General features: G+C 37.6%; 1 protein-coding gene across 2 annotated transcripts in view; it reads left to right on the forward strand.

Annotated features, from left to right (window-relative positions):
- Positions 1 to 12,753, forward strand: part of LOC136858618 (arrestin domain-containing protein 17) — a 156,254-nt gene extending 143,501 nt beyond the window's left edge. Inside the window, exons 7-8 of one of the 2 annotated variants that reach the window (XM_067138315.2) lie at positions 607 to 801; positions 11,868 to 12,753. In XM_067138315.2, coding sequence (XP_066994416.1) covers positions 607 to 752 — 146 coding nt within the window. In that variant the 3' untranslated portion in view covers positions 753 to 801; positions 11,868 to 12,753. Of the gene's footprint in view, positions 1 to 606; positions 2,000 to 11,867 lie in introns of those variants that run through there. The other variant, XM_067138314.2, reaches the window with a different exon arrangement.
- The last annotated feature ends 728 nt before the right edge of the window (positions 12,754 to 13,481 follow it).

The following is a 13,481-nucleotide window of genomic DNA, read 5'->3' on the forward strand; positions in this document are numbered from 1 at the left end:
GTAATTAGATGTTCTTAAAAATCGTTGTCCGACATATCTACGCTCGATTATATTAGACTGTTTATGATAAAATCAGTTTTTCATGTCAGGGTGAGTTCTTATTATAGACTATGTTGCTGTTTTTTAAGAATAAACATGATGAGAAACGCTAAAATCGCACATGATGGTTGAAGTTACCGTCAAACCTAAGTAAATAACCAAGGGACCAGTTCACACACGGGATACATTCGATCAATTTCATATAATAGATCAGCATTTTTTCCGTTAGAAGAACAATTTTAACATATTACTGCATAAAATAATGGCAGAAATTACAACGCAAGGAGTCCCATAAAGGCTAAATTACGCCGATCTAGACGACATTTTATCACCAGTGATATAATAGATCAGCATTTTTCCGTTAGAAGAACAATTTCAACATATTACTGCATAAAATAATGGCAGAAATTACAACGCAAGGAGTCCCATAAAGGCTAAATTACGCCGATCTAGACGACATTTTATCACCAGTGAACTCGTTTTTCAACCATCATGTGCGATAAAGATAAAATGCCAGTTATTTATTTACCTTGTCTGTAATTCCTTTTTGTCTTCTTATCCTTGCAGCTTTTCCATCATTTGCTGAAAGCAGTGTTGGTGGATCGAAGAATATCCAAGATGCTGGTGACAGCCAGTTTACACAAGGGAATTTGCAGTTTACACCAAAATACCCTGTCTATAACTTCCAACCAGTTCCTCAGCCTCAGCAGTAGATGCAGTGATTCATCGGAAAATTCTACGTGGTGCTTAAAGAGATAAATGGTATAAGCTTTATATTTTGTGTGAGAGTACACATTCAAGTTGTATCCATTGCACAATATTGTTAAATTTTCATGAGACTGTTAATGAGCAGCATTTATCAGAGTGTTTTAGTAGTCCCTTAAATATGTTTTGGAGGTTGTATCGTTTATGAAATACCAATTGTGATGTGTTGAATGAACAGTGGTCTGAAATAGTGCTCTGTTTCAAGCTTTACCATGGTAGCACTAGATCAGTTGATTCAGGCAACATATTGAAATATTTTTCTTCATGTTTCAGCTTAAGTTTTGGAAATATCAATATTTAGTCATTTATTTCCACATCATATCGTACTCTTATATTTACTGTTTATAAACAAATAGGAAGTCTGGCCTATGGCTGAGTGATCAGCATCGTGGCCTCAGTACCACGGGTTTGATTCCCGGCTGTATTGAGGGATTTTAATCTTAAATGGTTAATTCTCTAGGCTTGAGAGCTGGGTGCATGTGCTGTCCCCAACATTCTTGCAAAAAAAAACCCCACACTATCCTCCACAATACTAACTTGCAGTTTCCTATACACAGCAGATGCTGCCCACCCTCTTCGAAGGGTTTACTTTACAAGGGTTGTATTAGGGTAGTGTAAATGCCTTTATTTTTTCCTCCGATCTACAGCATTGAAGCCTTATTGATCTACTAAGGAGAAAAATTATAATGCCCAACCTAGGCAGCTTAATCTAACATACACATATAATAATTCCTGTAAAATAAACATATCTGACACCAAAGCAAGGGAAAAAAAAGCCATATTGATATAAATAATAATAATAATCAAATGGCAACAAGGCAGAATGGTCTGTTGTCCCTAGTATAAGACAGTATGGCAGTATGGCAATGAAAAGCTAAACTGGTAACATATTGCTATGTAGAGTACAATGTTGTGTCAGATTTGCATCTGCACTTTAAACAAGACAGTATGGCAATGAGAAGCTAAACTGGTAACATATTGCTATGTAGATTACAATGTTGTGTTAGATTTGAATCTGCACTTTAAACAGCATATTCTTTCTTGAACACTGACCTCTCTGGTTTTCTATTTAAGTTGCAAACCTGGCTTCGTATTTCCTCTACTGTCATGCCGGTGTGCAATTTTTCACCTTACGTTTCGTTACTGTTGACCACTATTTGAACTCTATTGTCTCACTATATTTATTATCTTCAGAATCCAGACAAATCACCACCTTAACTGAAATCATATTAGCTTTATCCTTAACACCTATCCAATTTACAATCACTCTCTTCCTCATTCACTGCACACTTTACTGCCTACGAATTTAACTATTTAATCACTCTTGTCATAGTTACGAATAACACACAAACTCCGCTATTCTCATGTGTACACCAATTTACTTTGTACTGCAAATTGCCTTTTTTACTTCTTGTCACTATGCCTTCGTCCAATTTGTTCTTCTTACCCCATATCTCCCTTAGGCTCAAACTTCTCCCTCTCGCCAGGGTACCTCTGGCTTCTTCTTCCTGCATCCCAGCCGTATTTTCACTTCCTTTGTGTGCTCTTGTCACATCTTGTGTTTCCGCCCCCACAATCACTTCCTGTATCTTCCTTTCTTCTCTCCCACAGGCCTTCATCCTCAGCTTCTTAATTAATGCCCTGGTCTCGCTGGTTTCCTTCCTTATTTCCCTCCTCATCTCGGCTGTTACCTCTCTGGCTCCTTCTTCGATCGATTTGTAAATAGCATTCATGTCTTCTTCTGTCAAGTTAATTTCTTCTTGCTGCGAGCTTGGGTACAGTGTCTTGTTTTCTTTCGTTCTTTCTTTATCTCCAGGTCCGTCTTCACCCACTTTACTGTCTGTCTTGCCTTTTTTCCACTCTCATCCCCACTACCTCTTCGTCCTTCCTATTCTCTTCCATTTCCTGTAATTTCTTCGCTGTCCACACTCTGGTCCATAGTCCATTGGATACTACTAGTTGTTGACCCTTAATGTAGGCTCTTAACCCTTGTATTTTAGCCCTGAATAAATGTTTTTTCAGTGTGTTTATATTCTTTACCCCTTCTCTTCCCATGTCTCTTTTAATCCAAATTTTTGTGCTACGTATATTATCTACGTCTCTTATCACTACTTCCGCCATCAGGGTAGAAAACAACTTCAGTTTTATCGGCCTATCACCCCATTTTTTACCTATCCTTTCCACATCATCAATATCAACTTCACTAAAGTTAATTTTCATCATTTTCTGAATAACTTCCACAACTTTGTAGGTTGTCAGCACTTTGTCTTCCCCTTTGTCTTCCGGCACTCCATATATAAATAAGCATTTCTTCCTGCGTTCTCGGTTGCTGTCTTCAATTTCTGCTTTCAGTTTCACCATCTCTTCCTCCATCTCCTTTATTTTTGCCTTTAGTGATATCATTTCTCTCTTGCTGTTTTCCACTTTGTTCATTGTCTCGTCTGTTTTTCCCTGTATCCAACACCTCATATGTTCAAATTCCTTCATTTGTTCTTTTATCATATTTTTAATCTGCTCAAATGGACACACTTCCACCACTTCTTTCACCACTCTTCTTATGACCTCCACGTCTTCCCAGTTCATGTTGCCACTGGGAGTCGGGCCGGGGTTCACCTCCTCACCTCCTATGGCTAACAGTACCATAATCACCGCTGCCACCAGTATCATCTCGCCCATCATTCTTGTTTCCACTTTACCTCCTTTATTTCTAACTGTTTCCTTTTTCCATCTCCCCTTCCATCTTCCAATAGTTGCATGATATTGATCTACACCAATCATCTTCCTCTGCCCTCCCGTCTTACTTTTCCACTCACCGGTCACACTCCACACCGGCTGTACCGGCACCTCACTCAGCACGTCTGTCACCGAACGCTGGCTAGGTTAGACTGGTATTAGGGTAGTGATAACCACATGAAATTATTAATAATAACAATAATAATAATAATAATAATAATAATGGGCCAATGACCTAGATGTTAGGCCCCTTTAAACAACCAGCATCATAATAATATGTCCAACTCCATGGCTGAATGGTTAGTATGCTGGCCTTTGGTCAAAGGAGTCCCAGAAAGTTGAGTTTTATTTAAATTAGACTATTAAATAAGAGAGAGAGGAAGAAACAAATCTATCCATAACTTTATCAAATTTTAAATTTTCCTCTAGCATTCTTTTCCCTGGCATTTGGAGTTCTGTAATTCTTCACATCCAGACTGGATGAGAAGTGCAGATGTACATTCCTGTTCTGTCATCATGATTATTGTATTGAAACTCAGCTTTTCTTTAAAATTTTTAAAAAATCCCTTTCCATAGTAAAATTTCATCACTTCAGTGTTTCTTAAAACTTACAGTAGATGAAGGGACATTAGCACATGACATTCTGTTGACTATTTACTTTTGTATTCTATAGCTGATACGTTCATCTGAACCCATCTTCCACCCTCCTAGCTGCTCATATGAATGCCAACTTTGGGATTGTTAGCTGAACTTGATGTTCCTCTTTGGTCTCTTGTTTACTCTTGTTCTTTTCTAGCTCCATCTCATTTGGTTTGTAAGGACATTTTCCTACTTTTCATGCACCTCCCCTCACACTATCTTTTTCTACTTACATGTTCAAATTCCTTTGAGTAGTCAGCAGCCATTCTGTTTGTTTATTAATGAGAGTGATTACTTGTATTACTAAACTTCTGCTTTGGGTGGCGAGGAGGACATCATTTACCATAAATTCTTTGCTGCTTTGCTACAGGAATACAGGAAAGAATATAGTGTGTATGTCCAACCCTTGTCCCGTTTTCCTATGGGGTCAGGTATAAAGCAAGATGAATCTTTATTGTGAATTTTTATGACCAGATGTCCTTCAGGAACAAATACAGTGTCATTGCTATTGCACCTGTCCCGGGCTCTACAGGGCATCATTTAAGTAACTCAATTTCACAAGTAAATAATTGAATGGTATTCTTTGGATGAGAAACTTTGGAAATCACTTCCCGGGTGTCGAAGTCCCATCTTCCCTACTTTCACTGTTTCAACGGCTAAGCTCAAGAACATATGGGTCAGTGGTCTGTTCACTAAAAATGGGGACTAAAAATAAATATATTGAGAATAGGGTGTTCTATGATATGAGAGGAATACTCTAACTACTGAAAGGAGGAGATTTTTGTTCCCGATAAAACATAAAGATTTAATTATCTGATAGTCACGTGGTAAATAACATACATGAGATAATGCCATATGGTTACATGAAAATGAAATCAATTATTGGATGAAGATCTTTATGTCCTATCAGTCTGTATTATATCTGACTCGCATTACACTTCTAACACATATTATAAACATGCATCTTAGGAATTTACATATCTCTGAATAAGGGCGTCCCCTTTCTGTACTGGCGAGACCCGCTGGTATCTCTTACACTAAGGTATAATTAACACACGATTAATTATATGTATATTTTAGGTGGCAATTCTCGCAAAATGACACACTTATTAGGTGTCTATCATGGTTGTGAGGTTTTTAATAAAATTCGGTTAAGCACATTCCTATATTCACGAATATCATATCACCGTAATTTGCATATTAGATTGACATGATTATCTTAATAAATTCACAATACCGCCTTAAGCATGTTTATCCGGGATGTCCTATCCTAACACATCACATGGCGGACCGAACAACGTCGGCTCCCTGTAAGACGTCCCAAACACAATAATACGTACAAGAACATATGTATAAGAAATAATGAACCATCGCCTGAAATTACAACATAAGTAAACCTCAGGCAGTAGCCTGCCCCGTCAGCTCTGAGATCAATTTCACTTCACATACAAATATATATAGAAGAATTATGACCCTTCCAGGCCTGCTGACAACGATCTATGGTTGTCACTGTTACATGGGAGTTGAACCCATGCATCGTTAAATTTCAGGGTACATGCCAGAAATCCCTAGATCCGATTTAATAAAAGAAAATATGGGTGGAGTCACTTCATCTGTACAATGTTGGTTGCAAGATACAAGTTGCATATGAGATTTAATACAGTGTTCGGGAGAGCAAGCTTATCGTATGAATGTTACAAGTCTTTGACAGCCGGCAAACCATGTCCGGGCTGCTCCTTTCTCTCTCACTAGGGTCATAAGTAAACCTCAGGCAGTAGCCTGCCCCGTCAGCTCTGAGATCAATTTCACTTTTATTTTCAAACCCTGTGCGGTATTCCGATTCATACTCATGCGGCCTAGTCCTGGCACTTCATTATTATTATTATTATTATTATTATTATTATTATTATTATTATTATTCATCTCACCTCATACCCGACCCCGTAGAGAAACGGAACAAGGGTCGGACAAACAAACACTTTCAAATATTCTTCCATCTAGTTTTATTTAGCTGTCTAACTTATAGATATTAGGTATGCCTATTGTTCCTACATAAGATCTAAATTTAATTAGCAAATTTCACTCAGAACATGACTGGAAATAAACAGATCTGATTCTTTTTTAGGACTCAATTTATTGTTACAGCTTCTTATTTTTATAATGATGTACATAAGTTTACATTGTTTTTTAAAAATATTTATATATCTGTTTTACACAATTACAATTATCTTAAATTATGAATAGTCACAAAAAATGTGACCTGTGTTACAGACACACGGATGTGTTCTTTCTTTGTTGTAAAAGATGCATTGTAACTGGCAAATGTGCTTAAGTACTGATTACCCTGGTGCTGTTATAAGTGAGGAAATATTTCCAGACTAATCTCTAAGTATTAAACCTCTATTTTCTGCTTTAAAGGATTGGAGTTCACATTTTGTGAAGAAGACAAGTGTAGAATTGTTCCTCCTGTAAGTTGCTTGTATAATATTAAAGTATAATATTAAATTTTTTATCACCTATGTAAAACAAACTCAGATAAGCACAAGGTAGAAACAAAACTCACCTAGTGCTGAGAAGTTGGACTGTTTATGCACTACAGTTACCGGTATGTAATTCTAAAATGTCTTTTTCTTCAGTTTTGAGTTGTACCCATATACCTGGATTCAGTATTAAAGTCAATTTTTTGGTATAATGTGCCTAATTATGGTAACTGAAATGAAAATAATTCAGGAAGCCATGTATGCTACTGCTTATTTATGAAGTCTACTCTTTAGCTACTGCACACTTCCACTGATAGTGTCAATCTGCCAATTATTTCTAAACGAGTAATTCATTACGAATCCTTTGATTCATTGTTCAAGGTCAAGTCAATAAGTTCTCGGACTGATTTCATAAATAGTTATTGTATATCATGCACATTCCCCATCACCTTCAGATTGATAGCCAACGTCCATTGAGGATATGGCACTTCGAGGAGGAGGAGAAATCTCCTTCACAGTAACCCTCTTTTGAGGCTAGATATTGATTCCAGCAGTGATTGGAATCATTTTAGGATGCCATATTTTTCATAGCATGTTCATCTTGGAATGTTATTGTTTTAATTTCCTCCATTGTCTAAAATCTTTGCCTCTACAGCTGCATTTTCAGTTTGGGAGAAGGGAGAAGTTGCAGGGTACAAGGTTAAGTGAATAGGGAGAATGAGGCATCACAGTAATGTTGTTCTTGGCCAAAAACTGTCAAGTCAGGAGAGCAGATGAGTGGGTATATTATCGTGGTGAATGATCCATATGTTTTGCCACTGATCGGGTTGCATCCTCCTCACATCCTCCCGTAGATAGTCTGTTGTACTTTGTGATCATTTCTGTCATGGAAGAGGGCACTGAGTAACCAGGGTGCACATCATCAATCGATCTTCTGCCTCCCTTAAAACAGGAAAACCATTCAAATTTAGATGTTTTGTGGGGCTGGCTATGGGATATTTCCAAAGCAGTCTTCAGCATGTCATAACATTCTGAAGCTGTTTTTCAGTGCTTGGAGCAGAATGTACGGTATTGCAAACTCACTGGTCACATTAATCTTCCATTTCAGTATTAACAGACTGCACGTAGTTACAAACGCAGATGTAACATCACTCCTGATTCGCAGAACAAGCTGGTTTTCAGCACACTGACTTGACTCGCTCATCATAGCTCCAAATGAGTGCAGGAAGTACAGTCCAGGAAATAAATGACTAGACCTCATATGAGCTTTTAGTTGTACAGTTGGATATAAAAATGATCATGTTTGGGCTTCATTGGGTATCTTAAATGGAATTGTATCTAAGGTATCGTCAAGATAAGTTTCAGTTTTAAGATAATGATCTGGTTTTAGCATTGTTTCCAGTCTGGTTTAGTGTTCTCCCATTATTTACATACATAACTTTTAATATACCTTATATAGAACTTTATTATACAGACATCCAAGGGACCTTATAAACTGCATCATAAACGAGTGTCATCCTGAGATTTATGCTATCAGTCAAAGTAGAACAAAACATGATTAGGCTTACTTTAGATTGTACAGTCACTCAAAGAATAAGCGCATGGTATTGTATAATTTGTTAAGAAGGAAGCCATTCTATCCAGTGTCGACTTAGTTAATCCCATTCGTGACTCTCCATCAAACTAGTAAACCTACTTGAACTAATTTGTCCCTTTACATAAAATTGCAAATACCCAATGGAGTAACTATATAAACAAAATAATATAACCCAAAGAAAATACTATCCTAACATTTGTCTACTGGAAAGTTTTTTGCCTCAGTTTACGGGCAGACTAGCAGGTAAACTGCGCTCAGCGTATCCTAAATTCTAACATTTATTTACAATATCTACAAAGTTGCCTAAGTGCTGATGCATAGAATCCATATTAGTTAGGGATTACTTATGTCATTATGGAGGGTTGAACTGCTAGAAATCCAGTGTCAGGTATTAGCAGGTCATCTCTGGAGACTTGGGTCCCATAGACAGATGACTCCTGACTCCTGCTGCTCCTGCTGCTGGTGTAGTAATCCTTGTGGAATGCTGCACGCAGTCACAGATATAGGATATTAACATTTCAGAACATCATAGAAATCCGCGCATTGGTCTAAAGTGGTATCTCCCCTTTACTATCGGGGTTCTTAACTGCCAGTTCTTTGTCACACACGGCTCAGTGTATATTTTAATCACACTCGTGTATCTATCTACTCCCAAGTTCAAAATACCCACAAAGAGAATATTTCATGCCACGACTCCTGAAAGAATGACCTTTACAGTTTCTAATATTCACAGAGGAAAATCTTCTCGTGTCAGGCGATGTGCGTGTAGCACTAAGACTCTTGAAAGAGTGAACTTTACAGTTTATGATATTCACAAAAGACAACTGTCTCGCACTGGACAACGAGCATGTAGCACCACGACTCTTGAAAGAATGGCTTGGAGGTGGATATAGGCCTAGCAAATATTAGGGAAGGTCCAAGATGGCTGGCCGCGCACCTGTGTCAGGGTGGTGACAGCTCATTCTGTTGATACTGGAAATATCGGTGAGGCAGTAGTCCTACAGGTTGTTAGCATGATTTGATAAGTTTCTATCGAATGCAGAAGTAGAATCAGTCATACCCTTTTCCATAATCAGCCCGTGTCCTTCCTGTGTTCCAGCTGAACTCTCTGATTACACATCTTTTTTGCAAGCTGTTTTACTTTGCATCGACACAGATAGGTCTTATGGCGACGATGGGTTAGGAGTGGGAAGGAAGGAAACGCCCGTGGCCTTAATTAAGGTGCAGCCCCAGCATTTGCCTGGTGTGAAAATGGGAAACCACGGAAAACCATCTTCAGGGCTGTCGACAGTGGGGTTCGAACCCACTATCTCCCAAATACTGGCCGCACTTAAAAGATTACACATCTGATCGTCAGATGGTAGGGTGGAGCTTCCTTTGTGAGCTAAGGTTTCTACTGCGTAATTTACATATCATCATAAATATACAAAATCAGTAATATCTGATACATGTCTTCCATTCAGTTTTTCTTATAAATTATACAGATGCATTGTATGACTATTGTATCTCTAATTAATATTCAGATCTATGGGTTAATTTAATTTTTGCATTGAAAACGGGTCTGGTAGGCCTGGAAATCTTTGCTTGAGATGTTAGTCCATTGCAGTAAAGCCCTTGATTTCAAGTCACTTAGTCCGTATTCGACTTTGACATCTTCAATTGGTCTCACACGAACTCAGGCTAGCTCACTTTGCATTTGCATTGCTTCTTGCTTTGCGTGTCCCTCTATGTATTGGCGCGTGCTCTGCACAAAGACTTAATACACTATTCAGATATGAAATTCATCTGCATGAGTCGCTGGTCCGAGCCTCTGGTTGGGCACTCTACATGGGAGGTGATAACGTAATTAAATTAATTTGTTAATTAAGTCTGATAAAATATTAAATGTGAGGAACATACAATATCATGCGCTCATTCATTTTTTGAGTAATTATACATATTTACCTATAAGACTGACATTAAAGTGCATGTTATATACAAGGTAGGCATAATATATTCGTGGTATCAAGCAAGGCTGAAAAACACTTTCCTTTTGAGGAACGTGTTAGTACCACAGAATACTCAACGCTATAGATGAGGTGTTGCTATAACAAAGTTCTTCTGTATCTTATTAATTTACTTCTGGAAACAAGGCAGAGTACAAGCAACATAAAGGTGGAAGAGGAAAAATTTAAAAGGGAGATTGACTTGCTAAAGGATATAGGACTGTTAGAAACCTAGGAGAATATAATTAGTGTTAGGTGATGAAATGAATATTATATAGTGCAATCGTATATCTGATGTATTCCTATTGGATTCTGGCCTCTGCAAGTCACTCTTGCCTTCTACTTTTTCCTTTCTAGCTTGAAATATTCACCTCAGGATGGGTATAAAATAATAATGTGCTTTCAGTCCTAAGTTATGGGAGCTTGGATAATGTCATATTCACTTAATGCTTTGTAATTCTTCCAGTTACTCAAGCTCTCTAACTTATAAGATGAAGTTATACTTGTGTGTTAACTTGTGAAATTTCTTCCTCTGTAATTAACTCTGTGTTAATAAAAATATATTTTATTGTAAGAAGAGAGAATTATTTAAAGATGTTCTGGTGGTAGATTAAACATCACGATCATTAACTGATGTGCATTTAGGGCAGTCGCCCAGGTGGCAGATTCCCTATCTGTTGTTTTCCTAGCCTTTTCTTAAATGATTGCAGAGAAATTGGAAATTTATTGAACATTTCCATAGCACATTTTATTACTAAAAGTGGATTCCTTCTTGCCCAAATTTTGATTGCTCTTGCAGCTCAATGTTGGGACGTGCTTAGATGTTACTTGTCCATGAACTAGACAATTGGGCAGCTTGTAACACAATCCCTGTCTTCCCTTCGTATAAACAAATATTTGCCCCAATTTGTCCTCTTGAATTCCAACTTCATCGTAATATCGTGATCTTTCCTACTTATAAAAACACCACTCAAACTTAATCATCTACTAATGTTATTCCACGCCATCTCTCCACTGACAGCTTGGAACATACCACTTAAGAATCAAAGATTTATTCAACCACCTAATTGATGCCTTTATTTGCCTTTGGCAATTTTATAAAATCATTAGTAGTACATGTTTTGACTGCTTTGCAATCATCAGCTACATTCACTTATACTTAGGTATCAAAAAGTGAAAGTATGCACAATAGAACTTCTTGTATCAGCCTTTACCTTTTCTCATGGGTAAACTTATGACTTTGTCTAAAGGGGAAGGATGATGGTGGAGAGGGGTTGGAGGGGTGGAGAGGAATGCTTAAAAAGTAATTAATGTTGTCCATAACTAAAATATTGTTAAAAAATGTTCTTCCAGTTAAGAAGATAAAAATGTCTTTTAAGTCTCTTTTTAGCTTCTGCTCAGAAGCGTGTTTGAAAAAGCACTAACTTTTTACAAACTAATTACTTAAGATGCAATTAAAATGTAATTAAAACTTATCCTTCACTAAAATACTATTAAAACATTTGTCAGCTTCCAATTGAGGAAATAAAATATTTTTTGTCTCTCTTTCTTGCTTGTGCTCAAAAATGTGTTTGGAAAAACACTGGTTAACTTGACCTTGTTGTAATTTTACTACTATTTTCTGCACAGATCAAGGACAGAGAACACTGGCACAGACCCACACCCAAGATAGCGGAAAGTAAAGGCGGAAATCCACAGGCAGGGATCGTGTTACAAGCTGCCCAATTGTCTAGTTCATGGACAAGTAACATCTAAGTACGTCCCAACATTGAGCTGCAAGAGCATTCAAAATTTGAGCAGGAAGGAATCCACTTTTAGTAATAAAATGTGCTATGATTGTTGCAAAAATGTGATTGAAATGTGTCTAGGAGTATTGTTTTCACCCACATAAGTTTTGATTTGATTGTAAACAATGTACTCTAGTCCTTTAGCTACTGTCAAAATTATGTTAATGGATCGGTAGTCACTGGCGTTTACTGGGGTATGAGCTTTGCTAATGGATGTACCAAGGCCATTTTCCACATCATGGGGTACACACCATACTGTAAGGAATAATTAATTGTAGATGTAGATTAGTGGGGGAAATTATAACGTCTAATATTTTCCTCAGCACTACTCTACAAATAGTATCAACTCCAGTTGCATTTGATTTTATTTTCCAGAGGGCCTCTCTAACTTGCCATGGTGAGATACCATTGAAATAAAACTTCTGTTTGGATACCCGATTGTTATAGTTCTCAACAATCAAATTTTGTTTTGAACTTTGATCCAGTGCGGTGTGTAGTGATGCGAAATAATCGTTCAGCTCTTCTAATGATATATCCAGATCTTCATTATTTTCGTGAATATTTACTCCAAAGTTTTTGACTGCCTTCCGTAAAAAGTTGGGTCGTGCGCTTTGTCCAATCAAACTAGGCCTATGTGCGTAGTTTAGTCGAGCGTTTATTTCTTGTTTTGTCCTATTACGAAATTTGTAGTAGTCATTAAATTTGTCTTCCATTGGGTCATGTTTGTATTTTCTGTTAACTGAGTCTCATTTTATCATTAAAAGTTTAATATCTTCATTTATCCATGGAGATTTCCCTTTCTTAGTTCTTATTATGCGTTACGGAAGCATGTCTGTCAATAATTTTTTTTTTGTTAGTGGCTTTACGTCGCACAGACACAGATAGGTCTTATGGCGATGATGGGATAGGAAAAGCCTAGGAGTTGGAAGGAAACGGCCGTGGCCTTAATTAAGGTATAGCCCCAGCGTTTGCCTGGTGTAAAAATGGGAAACCACAGAAAACCATCTTCAGGGCTGCCGATAGTGGGATTCGAACCCACTATCTCCTGGATGCAAGCTCACAGCCACGCGCCTCTAAATGCACAGCCAACTCACGCTGTATATCAATAATCTGTAACCCTAGATCATTAAAAGTGAGAACCATGTCATCAATATTAGTCATTTGTGTAATGTCATGCCAAGGTTTTGAATACGCGTTTGCCATTAACAACTCACTATCTACAATGTTGTAGTCACGTATGATAAAGTACTTGGGCTTTGCTTTAGGTACCTTTAGAGAGTAGGCCATGAAAGGGACATCATGAGCTGAAAATCTGGGGTCTGAGATCTGTCCGTGGTTCATTAATCTGACAGGGTTGTTTGACAGTATTAAATCGAGTAAAGTCTGAGAGGTTTTAGTATGAGTCGCTGAGAGAGGAAGAAGTGTCATATTACAGGCCTGGAACGTATGTAGTAGA

The sequence above is a fragment of the Anabrus simplex genome, chromosome 1 (genome assembly GCF_040414725.1).
Source record: "Anabrus simplex isolate iqAnaSimp1 chromosome 1, ASM4041472v1, whole genome shotgun sequence".
NCBI lineage: Eukaryota > Metazoa > Arthropoda > Insecta > Orthoptera > Tettigoniidae > Anabrus > Anabrus simplex.